At 37.3% G+C, this 19,687-nt stretch overlaps 1 protein-coding gene across 1 annotated transcript in view; it reads right to left on the reverse strand.

Moving 5' to 3' along the window:
• Window positions 1-2,608: 2,608 nt before the first annotated feature.
• Window positions 2,609-19,687, reverse strand: part of LOC126175353 (disks large-associated protein 2-like) — a 271,135-nt gene continuing 254,056 nt past the window's right edge. The window contains exon 4 of the mRNA XM_049922103.1: window positions 2,609-2,863. Coding sequence (XP_049778060.1) covers window positions 2,699-2,863 — 165 coding nt within the window. The 3' untranslated portion in view covers window positions 2,609-2,698. The remainder of the gene's footprint in view (window positions 2,864-19,687) is intronic.

Genomic DNA, 19,687 nt, shown 5'->3' on the forward strand with positions numbered 1-19,687 from the left:
ACCAGAGCGGCACTGTTGCTGCTGGAGTACTGGTTATTCTTCCTGTTTTACTGCCCCTATTAATATCTATTGATAAAACAAATATCACACTAGACACATTTGGGACCACTCTAACAAATGGACACACAAAATTCTGCTTTAAAAATCATATGTCAAAATAGGATTCAATCCAAGAGCTTTTTCATCCATCCCAAAGTGGTGTTCTTTTGCCCACCCACCCTCTGCAACATCCTAGCACATCCCTATGTCACTTTCAATCCCAACCCCTTGTCATAAGGATCATATCCCTGTGGAAGACCAGATACAAGACTTGACCTATCCATCCACCCACCCCAGCACTTCCTATTCCAGTACTGTCACAGGCTTACCCTACCCAATCAGAGTCTGGACCACCTGTAAAAGCAACCATACCTTATACCATCTCTACTGCAATCATAGCAAAGCTTTTTATGTTGGCATGACTACCAGACAACTGTCCAATAGGATGAATGGCCACAGCCAAACTGTGGCCATGAGCAAAGTAGACTACCTGAGGCACAACATGCAGCTGAACATAACATGCTTGATTTCAATGGCTGCTTCACAACCCAAGCCACTTGGATCCTCCCTTCCACCACTAGCTTTCCTGAACTGTGCAGATGGGAGGTATCCATGCAACGCACTCTCCATTTCCAAAATTATCCTAGCCTCAGCCTATAGCAACATACTACCCCACACCCTCCACCTAACACTTTCCACTCCCTCAGTCCTATCGCCTCCTCCCTACTCTTGTCTCCCACTGTCTTTGTGTGCCACCCTCTGCCAGTGCACCTGGCCATCTTTCCAAGCTCCTCTTCTTTTTCAATCTGTTCCCCCTCCCCTCCCTTTCCCTCCCCTCCCCACCACCCTGCCCCATAGCCTTCCAATGCTGCACCAGTTGGCAGTCTAAGGCCCTGCATGCTCTGCCAAACAGTATTCTTCTCTCCCAGCATCCATACACCCCTTGCCCTTCCCTGCCCCCTCCAGATTGCTGCTTCCATGCCATGTGACAGTTGCATTCTGGTCTGAGCTCCCAGAGATGATGGTCATGTGTGCATGAGGTGTGCTTGCTTGTGTGAGTAAAATGTGTGTGTGTTCCTCTTTCATTTTCTGATGAAGGTAAAAGTGTCTTTTAACTATGCCTGTCTTCAACTTAACGTGTCATCTTTATGGTGAGCAGCAGTCAGTCTTTTCCTTACACTGTAGATAGATTTAAAACAACACACACAATGTTCTATAAGGGTTGCTTATTGTTGTTATTGTCTGTTCTCAGATTTTCAGACTATTCTAGAAGCTCAGTTCCAGTTATCACTGTGATTTTACTGAAGTCATAATGTAAGTTCTCACTTTTTTTAATATTCACTGCTTAATGATTCATGCACAGGAGTTGGCAATGAGGGTATTTCACTGTTTATTGCTGATGCATTGTACCTATTTAAGCCATAAAAATGTGCTACTAGGTGTAAATTTCAGAGAAAGACACATTAAAACTGTAGTCAGTGAAACATTTATTTCAGTTTCCCATATCAGTATGATTTGGTACCTTTCATACCATTAACATTTTTAAACATTGGTTAAAAATATGATAGAATGACTTATAATATCTCAGTAATGTCTGGCAATTAATTAGTAAATATGTATGTTGAAATGAGTACTTGTATTCCCTTTTTAGACTAGAATAACGTCTACAAACCTTTCTCTGTAGCTTGAATTCATTCCACATTTACTTGCTTCTGAGTACTTAATGCACTCCTGCTTTCTTGAGCACTCAGTTCCTATTCTAAACTTAAAAATCTAATCAATATATCAATCCACTCTTGTTATCATCCATTATCTTTAGTATCAAAACAGTATCTCAACCCATTAACAAACAACCATGATGTGCTACAATACATTTAGGAGTTTGGTAAAAATAATGAATTCAGGGTGTACATAAAGTCTGGGAACACTTTCAATTATTTATTGCACAAGAACTAAACACTGAACAGAGGTCATACATATTGCATTTTTAAGGGAGACTCTGAAAGTTGTTTTTACAAACCATGAGTGACCCAGCAGATGTCAATATGGTAATCGAACTCTTGCCATACACCTCCCAGCATGGCATTATCTACTGTGGCAGTTGCTTCCTGTATTCTCTCCCGGAGTTCTGCTACATCATGTGGTTGAGTCAGTACATACACCTGATCTTTAATGTGTCCCCTCAGAAAAAAGTCACATGGAGTGAGATCTTGTGTTGGGGGAGTCTATTTCATGGAACAGCTGTCCCCTTCTGTAGCATGACCATGTTTGCGACTAGCACTGACTATCAGCAAATTTCCAAAATATGCTATGACGGTATACATGAAAAAAAAACTTTCAGGGTTTCTCTTCAGAATGACATATTTATGATATCTGTACAATGTTTGGTTCTTGTGCAGTAAATAATTGAAAGTGTTCCCATACTTTATATACACCCTTTATTGTTGAGCTTTTCCGGCATTACACTGAATGATGATGGAGTGCCCAAGTACTCAAAGATATTTAATGTACCAGGAAAGCCCCAAGCCAGTGAACTTCGTGAAACCAGATTGTGCATTTTATGTTTTATTTAATCAAGTGCTGTACTGTTTGATAAGATTGTACAAAAAAGTAATTAAAAATTTTGATATAAAGTATACCGTGGACAAAAGCTATAGCATTATGCATGTGAGATTTTTCCATTTCTTACATCTGATTTAACCTTTTTAATGATCTCCTTTTCTTCAACAAGGCTTTTCTTTACAGAAGTTGAACATATTCTTCTAGCTGATGTCTTGTTCAATTGCTCGAAGCTTCCACTTGTCGGTCTTAAAGTATTTTTCATCTGCAACAGTAAATTAAAATATAAATATGAATATTCCAGACAAGATGTGTGTTCTGTGAACCAAATCTGCAACAGCCTGCAATGATGTGGAAATTTGCCACAAGGCTCACAAATATTATACATCTTCACAGTGAAAATATGGCTATATGTTGATCAGTTAGATAACTGGATTTTTGCTTTAATCTTAACTTACAATAACCTTTGATGAGTACAACATAACCACACACAGATATTATCTAGTTACTAATTAATCTACAAAGCAAGAGGAGCAAGTAGGCAGAAATTATTTCATTTTTTTGAACTGATTTCATTGTCTGGTACCACCTTTAATTTACGTGGGAAATAGTAAAATATTTTTGTGGATATATATTTGGTTTCTTTCTGTGCTAGAATAAGGTGAAGCTGTGGAGAGTGGACTCCATGTTTGTTCCTAATGTTACATTCATCCATTCATGCAGTACGCTCCATAGATCCCAGAAATAAGGAGACTTTATTATATTTACTAATGCTACTACTGTTTTCAAATTGTGACTAGTTCTTCCTAATAAACTCAAAAAAGGGTAAGTGCATTATGAGGATGTTGTTAGTGCTGATTTTTAGTACAGTTGACTAGATGAGGTTTAAGAATGGGCACCAGCATGTTTCTGAGCAATGAGTACTATATGTCTTTGTGTGAAATAGCACCAAAAATTATTCCATATGATATTAATGAATAGAAGTATGCATATTAACCTACTTAATCTGATGCTCTCCTCAGCAAAATTGGACAGCTCTCACCGTGGTTGGCAGCCCTGCAGCCAGGCGACTAGTGCGAGTTTTGGTGTTCTTGTAAAGATAAGTCATTTTAGATTATAAAACATATAGATTAGTACTGATTACATTGTAAGTAGGTGTATTAGTGTGACTTTTAAGTGTACCATTAAAAGTTTCATTTTTTCTTTTCGTAATAAAGCAGAAAACGCGAAAAGACCGTACGGTCGTATTTTCTGTTTTCGTTCTCCTGCAGCAAATCTGTAGAATTTTGTTTAGTTGTTCCTTGCTCTCTCCAACAATTTAAATTAGCGTACCTCTTCATTATTTAACTAGCATTTCCAGAAAATTGCGTAAAGTTTAAGTTGTTGTTTCAGAAACTTTGCACTTATAGTTTTGTTTACACACAGTTGCGTATAGGCCAAATTTATGTAACCGAATTTTCGTGTTTATCTGTAATTTAACTGACTTATTCATAATAAACCATTACGTTTATCATGAGTGAAAAGTGTTTGACTTGCCATAGAATTGCTAGGTCGGGGCTTTGGTGTGATGGGTGCTGTAGTTTTTTCCATGTGGGTGACTGTAGTGGCATGGGTATAGGGGAAGTAAATGAGACTCATCATGGTTTTGTAGGATTTGTAGTAGAGATAGGAAGATACTAGAACAGGAGGCGAAAGTTGCCGCCCTTCAGGCTGAGTTAGACAAGGCTAGGGGAGATCTTGACAGGTTAAGGAGGGAGAAGGGTAAAGAGAGGTGGGAAGTGGCAACAGGCAACAGGCAACAGGAGGAACAGGCCTAGAAGTTTGTCTGACAGCTTCATGGTGAATGTGGAAAATAGATATGACCTGTTGCTTCAGTTAGAAGCTGGTAAGCCTCAAGCAGTTGCAGGTGCAGACAGGGCACAACAAACTTTCAGTAGCAAATTGAAAAGTAAGAATGTAAGGAAATCAGTAAAGAGAAAGAAAGTGTTGTTGTTAGGTAGTTCCTATGGAAGAGGTGTTGGCCAACTTTTGCAGGATGAACTAGGATCAGAATACCAGGTCACCAATTTTTTTAAACCTAGTGCTGGTCTGGAGCAGGTGACAGAGGATTTAGAATCACTTTGCAAAGATTTCACTAAGGAAGACACCGTGGTTATAGTGGGTGGGGCAGGTAACAGTATTGAATGAGATCCTGGGTACAGTATAGAGTGTGACCTGGCGAAGATTGCATCAGCATCGAAGCATACTAGTGTTGAGTTTGTATCTGTTCTTGGGCGCCATGACCGACCTCATTTGAACTCTTCTGTCAAGAGTTAATTTGGAGCTGGAACGGCTGCTTATGTCGGGTGCAGGGTCACACATTGGTGTGGTTCCTGCTGATTCTCTCAGTAGGTGGGATTATACTAGGCATGGCCTTCACCTCAACAGGGAGGGGAAGGGTAAATTGGCTGGGGAAATAGCAGGAAAGTTAAAGGGGGGAGGCACTGTCATGAGTGGTAAAATACCAGTGGTTATAGGGTTCAGAAAAGACCCTTTTTTAGCGTAGGGAGGACAGAAAGAAACCAAATTTTAAGAGAGGTTAGAACTGAGACAAACCTTAAGTTTGAGAAAGAAATCAAAAAACATAATTCCAGCTTATTACATCAGCATAAACAGCTATTGGTTAAGAATTTTCAACAGTCAGCAGATATTATAACTCTACCAAATTTTAACTCAGTCAATGTGAAATGTCAGCTATCTTTATTGCATCAAAATATTCGAGGACTGAGAAATAAAATTAATGAATTAACTATCTGCATAGATGAATTAGAGTCTTCAAACCCAGCTGACATAATCTGCCTCTCTGAACATCATGTGACCACTGGTATAGAACTTTTAAGTGTTACAGGGTTTAGGTTAGCATCTCACTTTTGTTGATCAGAAATGGAGAAAGGAGGAGTTGCCACATTCATTAGGAACTGTCATAAATTTAAGAACATAGACATTCATAAATTTTGCCTAGAACAGCATATGGAAGCGTGTGCAACAGAATTAGAATTTCACAACAGATCCTTCATAATATTAAGTGTATATCGGGCACCTGCAGGTAACTGTAATCTGTTTGTAAACCACATTGAAGCTGTACTGGTCCATTTAACAACCAAAAACAAAGAAATAGTGGTTGCTGGTGATTTCAATGTAGATTTCCTTAAAGACTTTCCCAATAAGAACTTACTTGAGTTAGTAACACTATCATTCAACTTCATTCCCACTGTAAAGTTCCCCACTAGGGTAGCCACTTGCTCACAAACAGCCATTGATAATATCTTTATACAAAAGTCCAATGAACAAAATTATATTACAAAACCCATAGTCAATGGCCTCTCAGACCATGACATGCAGTTCCTTCTGTTAAATGTTAATACTGAACAGGATATAAAATCTGTTAAATCTGAGCTCAAGAGGGTAATCAATAAGCCAAAAATTGATTATTTTAGGACACTCCTCAGAGACATTCACTGGACTAATGTTTACAGTGCTCATGGCACGAATGAAAAATATAACACTTTTGCTAATAAAGTGCTTACCTTGTTCGAACACTGTTTTCCCCCAAAACTTACCAAGGTTAGAGCAAAGTCTACAAAAAAGCCATGGATTACTCGAGGAATAGGGTTATCTTGTAAAACAAAAAGAAAACTGTATCTGTCAATCCGAAACAGTTCCGATGTTGATGCTATAGCACATTACAAGAAATACTGCAAAATATTAAAGACTGTAATACAGATGTCAAAGCAAGTATATTACAAAGAAAAGATAGTCATATCAGATAACAAAATAAAGAAATTATGGGATATAGTGAAGGAGGAGACCGGTAGAACCAGACATGAAGAGGAACAAATAGCATTAAGAGTAAATGATACATTGGTGACAGATGTGTATAGTGTTGTGGAACTTTTTAATAAACATTTTATAACTGTCACCAAAAAGATGGGGTTGTCAGGTTCGGTAGATGCTGCTATGGAATACCTCAGACCAGAAATTTCAAGCAACTTCCATAATATGAATTTAACCCTCACTACCCCAACAGCAATAACATCCATCATAAAATCTTTAAAATCAAAAACATCTATTGGGTATGATGAAATATCAACAAAGTTAATTAAAGAATGTGAGTCTGAGCTAAGTAACATATTAAGCTATCTGTGTAACCAGTCATTTATCAGTGGAATATTTCCTGAATGGCTGAAATATGCTGAAGTTAAGCCACTGTTTAAGAAGGGAGATAAAGAAATAGAATCAAATTTCTGTCCAATTTCACTGTTGCCATCATTCTCAAAAATTTTTGAAAAAGTAATGTACAGTCGGCATTATAACCATCTTATCTCAAATAACATACTGTTATAGTCACAGTTTGGATTTCTAAAATGTTCTGATATTGAGAAGGCTATCTACACTTACAGTGAAAATGTGCTTAATTCATTAGACAAAAAATTGCAGGCCACTGGTATATTTTGTGATCTGTCAAAGGCATTTGACTGTGTAAATCACAATATCCTTTTAAGTAAATTAGAGTATTATTGTGTAACAGGAAATGCTGCAAAATGGTTCAAATCTTATATCTCTGGCAGGAAACAAAGGGTGTTATTAGGAAAGAGACATGTATCAAGCTATCAGGCATCATCCAACTGGGAACTAATTACATGTGGTGTCCCACAAGGTTCCATTTTGGGGCCCTTACTTTTTCTTGTGTATATCAATGACCTTTCATCAGTAACTTTACCAGATGCCAAGTTCGTTTTGTTTGCTGATGATACAAACATTGCAATAAATAGCAAATCAAGTGTAGTCTTAGAAAGAACAGCTAATAAAATATTTGTGGACATTAATCACTGGTTCCTAGCCAATTCTTTGTCACTAAACCTTGAAAAAACACACTACATGTAGTTCACAACTTGTAAGGGGTGTCCCACGAGTATATGTCTAATATACAATGACAAGAAGATAGAAGAAGTGGACAGTGTTAAATTCTTGGGATTACAGCTTGATAATAAATTCAGCTGGGAGGAGCACACCACAGAACTGCTGAAGCATCTTAACAAATCTCTGTTTGCAATGCGAATTTTGTCAGACATAGGGGATACAAAAATGAAAAAGCTGGCATACTATGCTTACTTTCACTCCATAATGTCATCTGGGATTATTTTCTGGGGTAATTCATCAAGCCAAACTAAAGTTTTCCGGGCACAAAAATGTGCAGTAAGAGTTATATATGGTGTGAACTCAAGGACATCCTGCAGAAGCGTGTTTAGGGAACTAGGGATACTAACTACTGCTTCACAATATATTTATTCCTTAATGAAATTTGTCATTGAAAATATATCACTTTTTCAAAGCAACAGCTCAATTCATGGAATCAATACTAGAAATGAGAATAATCTTCACAAGGATTTAAAGTCACTTAGTCTTGTACAAAAAGGTGTGCATTATTCAGGAACACACATTTTCAATAACTTTCCAGCAGCCATAAAAAGCTTAACAACCAATGAAATTCAGTTTAAGAGAAGCCTAAAAGAGGGAAACATTCCACGTGGGAAAATATATCTAAAAACAAAGATGATGTGACTTACCAAACGAAAGTGAGGCAGGTCGATAGACACACAAACAAACAAACACAAACATACCCACAAAATTCATTTTTTCATCAATATGTTTCAATATTTTGTAGCAGAATGTTACAGTTTGGTACTCTAATTACCTCAATTACCTCGTTTTGAGTTTCACGTTTGCAACCATCTGCAAACTGAAGAACATTTTGAAAGGTCAAACAAAACTAAACTGGAAAAAATAAAAAAATCATATTGCATATTTGAAGAACAAGTTAAACAAAGACCCAAAGAGGGATAGAGTGATTATTGATAGACTGAACTAGAACAATAACACTGCACACAGCAAAAGGATAAGTACTCTTTACTTTTTTTTTTTCTTACTGAATTTTGTGCGTTGACCGGAGGGTTTTTTATTTTCAGCCAATTACTATTATCAAAACAGGAACTAAATAATGAGTTGGACTGTAATGAAAAAGGAACATTAAGATTGATGACTTAAAAAGGGAATTTAAAATCAATCTCTTGAATTACAGATCACAGAAATTAGGACTAAATTTTCAATTAAATCATACTTTCAAATTAGTGGAACCTCATTCAAAGGATGTACAAAATGATGATAAAAATGTTGATGTAGTTAAAGTTGACAATCATACAATCAATTTATGTAATGGTGTAGATTACATTGATGTCAAAAACTAGACAAAACCTGTATATAGTATGTGTGGAAAAAGCTGTCTGGATTTCATAAAAATTAATCTGCTTGGAAGATGTCAAAATTTTGTCATCAAATGCAGCTTGGCAGGAGTGAGATGTACTCAAATAAATTTTTTAGTCAGTTAAAATACAACTGAAAACTTTTTCTGATACTGTAATGAACAATGTAAACTTGTGGAAAATATTTGGTTCCAATGAGAAGATACAGAATGCTGTCTTTCCAAATTCATTCACTATTCAGAAGTTCAGAACTTTATTTCAAAACATATTTGTATGAGTAATGCTGTGAATGTAACTAAATTATGTGGGATTATTAACTTTGATCATCAAGTGGATGAACAGGTATGTGACTAACATAACACATATGATCACAGTGCATCAAGATTAAAGACATTAACGGAACCTACAACTTCAAATATAAAGTCAAATTGCTCTCAGAGGAATACAGACAGAGACAAACTACTTACTTTTCTACAAGTTAACATACGTTGTATTACAAAACAAAATTTTAGAATTAGAACATTTAAGTAACACTGAGCATGTAGATGTTATATGTGTATCTGAGCACTGGTTAACACAAGAACAAGTAAATATGTTCATTCCCCAAGGGAATGTTGTGGGAGACATTATATGTAGAAAACAAAGAAAGAATGGTGGGGCGGGAATTTTTGTCAAAGAAGGAATAATGTTTTCCAGAATTAATGTATCTACATACTCCTCAGAACAAGATGGGGAGTTTAGTTGTGTAAAACTAATGAATGAAAATATAGTGGTAGTTAGTCTATATACACTCCTGGAAATTGAAATAAGAACACCGTGAATTCATTGTCCCAGGAAGGGGAAACTTTATTGACACATTCCTGGGGTCAGATACATCACATGATCACACTGACAGAACCACAGACACATAGACACAGGCAACAGAGCATGCACAATGTCGGCACTAGTACAGTGTATATCCACCTTTCACAGCAATGCAGGCTGCTATTCTCCCATGGAGACGATTGTAGAGATGCTGGATATAGTCCTGTGGAACGGCTTGCCATGCCATTTCCACCTGGCGCCTCAGTTGGACCAGCGTTCGTGCTGGACGTGCAGACCGCGTGAGACGACGCTTCATCCAGTCCCAAACATGCTCAATGGGGGACAGATCCGGAGATCTTGCTGGCCAGGGTAGTTGACTTACACCTTCTAGAGCACGTTGGGTGGCACGGGATACATGCGGACGTGCATTGTCCTGTTGGAACAGCAAGTTCCCTTGCCGGTCTAGGAATGGTAGAACGATGGGTTCGATGACGGTTTGGATGTACCGTGCACTATTCAGTGTCCCCTCGACGATCACCAGTGGTGTACAGCCAGTGTAGGAGATCGCTCCCCACACCATGATGCCGGGTGTTGGCCCTGTGTGCCTCGGTCGTATGCAGTCCTGATTGTGGTGCTCACCTGCATGGCGCCAAACATGCATACGACCATCATTGGCACCAAGGCAGAAGCGACTGTCATCGCTGAAGACGACACGTCTCCATTCGTCCCTCCATTCACGCCTGTCACAACACCACTGGAGGCGGGCTGCACGATGTTGGGGCGTGAGCGGAAGACGGCCTAACGGTGTGCGGGACCATAGCCCAGCTTCATGGAGACGGTTGCGAATGGTCCTCGCCAATACCCCAGGAGCAACAGTGTCCCTAATTTGCTGGGAAGTGGCGGTGCGGTCCCCTACGGCACTGCGTAGGATCCTACGGTCTTGGCGTGCATCCGTGCGTCGCTGCGGTCCGGTCCCAGGTCGACGGGCACGTGCACCTTCCGCCGACCACTGGCGACAACATCGATGTACTGTGGAGACCTCACGCCCCACGTGTTGAGCAATTCGGCGGTACGTCCATCTGGCCTCCTGCATGCCCACTATACGCCCTCGCTCAAAGTCCGTCAACTGCACATACGGTTCACGTCCACGCTGTCGCGGCATGCTACCAGTGTTAAAGACTGCGATGGAGCTCCGTATGCCACGGCAAACTGGCTGACACTGACGGCGACGGTGCACAAATGCTGCGCAGCTAGCGCCATTCGACGGCCAACACCGCGGTTCCTGGTGTGTCCGCTGTGCCGTGCGTGTGATCATTGCTTGTACAGCCCTCTCGCAGTGTCCGGAGCAAGTATGGTGGATCTGACACACCGGTGTCAATGTGTTCTTTTTTCCATTTCCAGGAGTGTAGGTCGCGAGATGGTGATGTAAATTTGTTTATTGAAAAATGTGAATTAATCATTTAAAAAAATATTGAAGAGGAAAACGAGAATTGCTATATGCGGTGATTTCAACATAGAAATGGTAAACACACAGAGACCAGTTGCTACGACATTTTTGAATATGCTAAGATCATTAGACCTCTATTGTACAAGTAACTGTGCCACACGTAAGAATGCCTGTATAGACAATATTATTTTCATTTTGATTTTCATTTCATTTTCATTTTATTATCTTCCTGTATATCATTTACATGATGTAGGAATTGTCACAACAGTTATCATACTAGTACAAGTACTACAGACATAATAATGGAACATCACTTTCAAGGCATTTTTTAAAAGTACAAATTTAGACATATAAATTAAAATTTTTGGCAATAAATTTATACACAATCAAAGTACTCATCCACATCATAGAAAGTTTTGCTTAAAAGGTGATTTTTAAGCTCAGTCTTAAATTTTATTTCATCTGTTATTGCCTTCATGTACACTGGCAGAGCATTGTAGAGTTTTATTCCAAAATAACTTACATGCTTTTGGGTTTGTGTTGTCCTTACCCTTTCTACATACAAATTCTTACGAGTTCTAGTATTATAATTATGGCAGTCCTCATTTGTACGTAGATTTTTCATAAGTGCTCTTGTCATTTATATAAAGCAAGAATAATAAGGGACCAAGAACACTGCCCTGTGGGACACCTATTTCCAATTTCTTTGCATCTGAGACCCACTTGATTTTCTGATTTTTATGTTCTGCGATGACTTCCACTACCTGAGTTCTATCTTGAAGGTAAGATTCAAACCACTGCTTCACAACTCCCCTTACACCTATTGCCTCCATCTTGTTTAACAGAATTTTGTGATTTACTGTATCAAAAGCTTTAGATAAATCTAAGTTAATTCCCACTACACATTTTTTAGTGTTGAGACTCCTGACAATCTCTTTGGTATAGGCATGGATAGCTGATTCTGTGCTGTGGCCCGAGCAAAAGCCATGTTGATTGCAGTTTAGAAGTTTGTGAGCATCTAAGTAATTTATGAGTCTGGTTTTCATTAATTTCTCTAGAATTTTTGAAAATGATTGGAGAAGGGATATTGGTCTATAATTTTCTACCTGGTATGGATCTCCTTTTTTAAACAGAGGTCTAACCTTAGAGATTTTCAACCTCTCAGGAAACACACCTTCGCTGAAAGACAAATTGGCAATATGTAACAGGGGCTTTATAATTTGTTGGGTAACTTTTTTTATTATTGACACAGGCACTTCATCAACACCTGCAGACATTTTTGATTTTAGACTCTTTATCACCTTTAATATTTCATTATCATTTGTGGGAGTTAACAACATACTACTGTCTAGTTTTGGGGCTGTTAATTTCTCATGTTTAGTAAAGTTTTTACTTAATGACACTGGTACACTTAAAAAGTAATTATTAATGTAATTTGCCAGAGTTTCATCTTTTAATTCAATATTTTCACTATTTTTGAGTACTATTTCCTGATCCTTGAGGCCCTTACCTGTTTCCCTTTTCACAATTTCCCAAATAGTTTTTGATTTATTGCCTGATTTTCTTATTAATTTATCATTATTTAGTAATTTTGCTTTTGTAATTACTTTTCTATATATTTTTTTGTAATTTGTTACATATTCTTTAAACTTGGGGGCAGTCCAACTTTTCAGTCTATAGTTAAGCATTTTCATGGTCCTGGAGGAATTTCTAATACCTGTTGTGATCCAGGAGTTAGCATGTGTATGCCCATATGTGTTTGTTTTGACAAGTTTCTTAGAAAAACACATTTCAAAATTCAACATAAACAGGGAAGGAAAAACATTATATGCAGTGTTTTTGCTAGTTTGTAACAGTACTTCTGCCCATGATTGGTTAGTCAGTGTATTTATGAAGTGACTGCAACTATTTGTGGAGAAGGTTCTTTTGTACATTTAGTATGAACTATTTTTTGGTCACAGAGGCTATGGGAAGTTAAAGGATAAGTGCATTGTGATCAGATATTCCTAGGTCAACATTTATTACATATATATCTATGGCATCTATATTTGTGAAGATATTATCTATGAGACTTTTTGAAGAGTTGTTATTCTTGTAGGGTTAGTTATATGTGGATACAAATTGAAGCTATGTAAAACATTCAGAAACTGATCTTTGGATGCACCTTCAGTCAATAAGTTGACATTAAAATCTCCACTTATAATTATTGTTCATTTTTTATGATGTAATATTTTGAGCAATGCCTCTAACTTATTTCTAAAAATTTCAGGATCACCACATGGTGATCTGTACACTGACATTATTATTAATTTACTCTTTTGCATATTCAACTGTATTGCTGCAGCCTCAAAATGTTTTTCTGCATTCAAGGATTCAGTTACAGTCATATTTTTAACCTTTACTCCAGGTTTTACACAAATGCAAACACCACCATGTCTTGTTTCCTCCCTGCAAAAATGACTTACTAATTTGTATGGGGAAATGCAAATATTTTCTAGTTCATAACTCATAGACCAATGTTCTTGAATGCAAATACAATCTATACTAGCTTCACTGGCTGCAATCTCAAGTTCTAATATTTTATTTTTAATGCATTGTATGTTAAGGCTCATTATTTTTAAATTATTGAAATTAGATTGAGAGGAGTTTGTACTCATGCTTCCCAGTGTTACCGGCTGTTTGTTGCTGAGGCTGGGTACCAAAAATCCTTAAGAATTACACGTTTCCTGCTCCTTGTATTTCTTACCCCTGGACGTGCCACCATACTTGTTGTATCTGTAGTTGTAGCTGCTGTTTCAGTGGATGCTGGAGGTGTTTCTGAAGCTGATGATTCAGTGGATGTTGGAGCTGCTGCCAGTTTTGATGCTGAGTCTGGTTTTGTAAGTGATGTTCCAATTGATACTGGAACTTTTGCTGAAACTGTATTTTCGTTTAAATCTTGAACTACAGTTGGCACTGACGTTACTGTGGACGTTGAAGCTGCGTATGAAGCTGATAAATGATGCTCCGATGGTGTTGATTTTTCTTCTGTTGATGATATCTGAGTGGCATTTTGTACCACTGTTCTTGCCTCTGTTCTTCTGGTTGATGGACTAGTCACAGATTCTGGACTTGATTTTGAACCTGCTGGGGAGGGTGGTATATCTGCTGCTGATGATAATGGTTCAGCTGTTTTTGATGATTTCGACACTACTGACAATTTGGCTGATGTGGCTACTGTACTGGACGACACTTCAGATTTTTTTACTTCTTCTAACGTCAAAGAATCTTCTGTTGCTACCAATGATTGTGGGACATCAGCTCTTCCTATTTCCACTAATGTTGATACTTTAATAAGGCCGTTTTCAGACAGTGTAATAGTGTTTCGTTCTACTTTAGAGTCTTTAATAGCATTCGATATTTCAGCACTCATGGCTTCTTTCCCTTTCATGTTTCTGTGAAGTCCATTCTCTGTAAAATGCTCTCTGCAATCACTATTTATCCCAACATATGTAGTATTAGGATAACCTCGACATATCTTAGCGAAAAGTCTGTTGGCGGTAATAATCTCAGTATTCACGCAAGAGTTTTCCATGAGATCATACCTATGAGGGATACTGACAACAAAAAATTTCACTTCAGGCATTTTACAAATTACTTGCTTTAAAACTGTTGTAGCACGTCTAGTTTCATTATGGTATACATCGTTGGCGCCTCCAATTATCACAAATGTGCTGCCATTCGTCATAGATTGATTACAGCTATTTAAAACTTCACATAGTGGTGCTCCTGGTTTGATTACGCCAGTTACCTTCAATCCTGTTTTCTTAGAACTCATAATTTCGGCTACACCTCTTCCATGGCTGTCTGCTAGAATAAGGACTTCATGTCTATTTTCCAACGTGTGTTTTTTGTTTTGTTTACAAATAGCAGGCCGATTTGTTTTGCTCTGTGAGCGCAATTTAGCGTTGATTACAGAACTGTCCGTGTGGATGATGGTACGATTTGATTGTTCTTTCTCCTCTGTGCTATTTTCAAGCACACTAAATCTATTACTTAGTTTTAAAGTAAGTTCCGCTGTTTTTGTTTTTGGTCGTGTGCTGCTTATTTGACTGGTATTTGAGAACTCATGTAGGCTAGATTTTGAGGAATTTCTCACACTTATTACCAAGTTTTCAAGCATTTTTGCATATTTTATAATATAATCGAGTTCTTTCCTAAGTTCGTTCTCTACATTCACTTGCAAACCTGCCCTGTGCATTTCACTTGTGAATTTCCATAGGGAGGATTTTACAGTTAGACTTGTAGGAAGTGGACTTGCAGATCATGAGCCACTACACCTTTCACTCTGTAAGAGGCAGCCAGTTAAAACTGAAGAATCTAAAGTAGTAGTGGTACGAAGACAGAAGGAAGAGTACATAAATATGTTTGTTGATAGATTAGGAAGTGCAGATTGGGACTTTATATATAATTGTCAATCTGGAAAAAGGGAAGCTGAAATTAGCTTTGGTAACTTCTTTAAAAAGTACACAGATTTATGGTATTCTTGCTCACCAGTAAAAAAAAATTAGATATCCAAATGAAATGAAAAAGAAAAGTCTGAACTGGTTCACCCAAGAGCTAGTAGAAATTAGAGGAAACTTACATATGCTGTACCAGATGCATAAACAAGCCTCTGACCAATGGGCAGAACAGAGTGTGAACATTCATAGGTCAAATGTGAAATGCAAAAAATACTATAAAGCCAAACTTCTTCTGGCAAAAAAGCAAGCAGTGGAGAACTATATAGAAAGAGCTCCCAATAAATGCAAGGCAGCCTGGCAAATAATAAAACAAGAAAATACACTGAAACACACAGAAACAGCTCTGCTTCATCCTGAAGAATTAAATGAGTACTTTTTAAACTCAGTTACAGAAATAAGTAACAGTATCAAAGCAACAAATTCATCTGCAATGAACCTTGTTGGAACACCACTGTCTGTTAACCTGGCATTTCAATGGATGGCTGTCACACCTGCTGATGTTATAAAAGCAGTATCCAAATTTTCAGGTTCTAAAAGTATGGACTGTTATTGGTTATCAAATAACATAATTAAAAAGACAATACACTCAATCTCCAAACCATTAGCTTATATTTTTAATAAATGTGTAGAATTTGGAGTTTTTATGGATGCACTCAAGGTATCAAAAGTTGCCCCAGTTTTTAAAAAAGGAGACAAACATCTCCCCCAAAGCTACAGGCCAGTCTCCATCATTCCAATATTCTCAAAGGTATTTGAGGCACTGATACACACACAAATAAGCAACTTCTTTGGAAAACACAATATCGTATGTAACAATCAGTTTGGCTTTCGAAAGGGGAAGAACACAACAGGGGCCATCTTGGAAATCATTGACCAAACCTTAAAAGCTTTTGAAAACAATAACATGGTATCACTGGTATCATATGACCTAAGCAAAGCTTTCAACTGCATTCATGTTGACGTGCTACTGAGGAAACTAGAGTTTCATGGGTTTAGAGGGAGCACTTTATCTGTGATAAATTCTTATTTAAGTAACCTAAAACAATTCGTTTCAATCAGAAATTTAAATTCTTCCATCATGGAAATCAGCACAGGTGTACCACAAGGGTCTATCCTTGGACCCTTTTTCTTCATTGTTGCTATTAATGATTTACCTAAAAATATAGCTCACCCTGTTGTGTGTTATGCTGACTATACAACACTATTTACCACACATCAGAACAGTTCACATCTGAATAACCTAACAAAAGAAACACTAGATAAGGCCCTGGACTGGTTTGCAGCCAATAAGCTCTTATGCAGCCCTGACAAAACACAACAACAACTTTTAATGGGAACATCAAATGAAGTAGGCGATAAGTCAGTAAAACTCTTAGGTATTCACATTGACTCAGAACTATATTGGGAGGAACACGTCAATCATGTATGTGAAAAAATATCTCGGGTGGTATACCTTCTCTTGAAACTACGGGAGGTAGTGAGCTTGGAGTACCTCAGGGTGACATACTTTGGGCTATTCCAGTCACATATTTCATATGGTCTGATTATATGGGGGCACTCCCCTCACATCAAAAACGTATTGAAATTACAAAAAAAAGTCATATGTATAATATGTAAAAGAGGTCATAGGGTGCACTGTCGTCCTCTTTTTTACATTGCTGTAGTGTGAACATTAATTTTGTATCGCTATTCTCTACTTCACTGGTATTGTCTGTTTTTTGATATGATTAATATTGAGATATGAACTATAATTCCTGCATGCTTTTGCTTTGCTTGTAATAATAATGATTAGAGAATTTAATATGTTGTGGACAAAATTCATATAAAAAGACACTGACAAAGCAAATTCACATGAATATGACTTTGAATATGACATAGTCAAAGGCACAGCAAAATTCCTGACTTAAGAATAGGACTGAACATACAACTTCAAATATAGAGTCAAATTGCCCTCAGAGGAATACAGACAGTGACAAACGACTTACTTTTCTACAAGTTAACATATTTTGTATTATACATAAGATTTTAAAATTAGAACATTTATGTAACACTGAGCAAGTAGATATTATATGTGTATCTCAGCATTAGTTAGCCTAAGAAAAAAGTAAATACATTTGTTCCCCAATGGTATGTTGTGGGAGATGTGATATGTAGAAAATAGAGAAAGAATAGTGGGGCTGGAATTTTTGTCAAAGAAGGGACAAAATTTTCCTGAATAGATGTATCTATGTACTCCTCAGAACTAGATCGGGAGTTAAGTTGTGTAAAACTAATGAACGAATATATAGTGGTAGTTAGTCTATATAGGTTGCCTGATGGTGATGTAAATTTGTTTATTGAAAAATGTGAATTAATAGTTAAAAAGATATTGAAGAGTAAGAGAAGAATTGCTATCTGTGGTGATTTCAACATAGAAATGGCAAACACATGGAGACAAGTCAGTAGGCCATTCTTGAATATGCTAAGACCATTAGACCTGTATTGTACAAATAACTGTGCCACACGTAAGAATGCTTTCATAGATAATATTGTTATGAATTTTGAGAGGAAAGATTTTACAGACTTGCAGGGAGTGGACTTACAGATTATGAACCACTACTCCTTACACTCAGTAAGAGGCAATCAGTTAAAATTGAAGAACCTAAAGTAGTAATGGTATGAGGGCAAAAGGAAGAGTACATAAATATTTTGATTGATAGATTAGGAAGTGCAGATTGGGACTTTATCTATAACTGTCAATCTGGGAAAAGGGAAGCTGAAATTACCTTTGATAACTTCTTTAAAAATTACACAGATTTATGGTACTCCTGCTCATCAGTAAAAAAAATAGATAACCAAGTAAAATGAAACAGAAGAGACTGAACTGGTTTACAGAAAAGCTAGCAGAATCAGAGAAAACATGCATATGCTGTACCAGATGCATAAGCAAGCCTCTACCAAAGGGGTAGAACAGAGTGTGAACTTCTGGCAAAAAAGCAAACATTGGAAAACTATGTAGAAAGGCCCCCAACAAATGCAATGTGCATAGCAAATAATAAAACAAAGGAATACACCAAAATGCATAGCAACAGCTCTGCTTGAACCTGAGGAATTAAATCAGTACTTTTTAAACTCAGTTAAAGAAATAAGTAACAGTCTTAAAGCAACAAATTCATCTGCAATGGACCTTGTTGGAACACCACTGCCTGTTAACGTAGTATTTCAGTGGAGGGGTCTCACACCTGCTGATATTATAAAAGCTGTATCCAAAGTTTCAGGTCCTAAAAGTATGGACTGTTATTGGTTATCAAATAACATCATTAAAAAAGCAATACATACAATCACCAAGCCATTAGTTTTTATTTTTAATGAATTTGTGGAATTTGGAGGTTTTCTAGCTGTAATTAAGGTATCAAAAGTCATCCCAGTTTTTTAAAAAGCGGACAAATATCTTCCCCAAAGCTACAGACCAGTCTCTATTGTTCCAATATTCTCAAAGATATTTGAGGCAATAAAGACACACAAAAAAGCAGCTTGTTTGAAAAACACAATATCCTATGTAACAATCAATTTGGTTTTTGCAAGGGAAGAAACTCAACAGGGGCCATCTTGGAAATAATTTACCAAACCTTAAAAGCTTTTGAAAACAATAACATGGTATCACTGGTACCATGTGACCTAAGCAAAGCTTTCAACTGCATTCATGTTGACGTGCTACTGAGGAAACTAGAGTTTCATGGGTTGAGAGAGAGCACTTTAGCTGTTATAAGTTCTTATTTAAGTAACAGAAAACAATTTGTCTTAGTCAGAAATGCAAATTTTTCCGTAATGTGAATCAGCTTAGGTGTATGACAAGGGTCTATATGTGGACCCTTCATCTTCATTGTAGCTATCAATGATTTACCTAGTAATATAGCCCACCCTGTTGTATGTTATGCTGACGATTCAACACTACTTACCACACATCAGAATATTTCAGATCTGAATAGCCTACCAAAATAAACACTTGTTAAGGCCCTGGACTGGTTTGCAGCTAATAAGTTCCTGTGCAATCCTGA

The sequence above is a fragment of the Schistocerca cancellata genome, chromosome 3 (assembly GCF_023864275.1).
Source record: "Schistocerca cancellata isolate TAMUIC-IGC-003103 chromosome 3, iqSchCanc2.1, whole genome shotgun sequence".
NCBI lineage: Eukaryota > Metazoa > Arthropoda > Insecta > Orthoptera > Acrididae > Schistocerca > Schistocerca cancellata.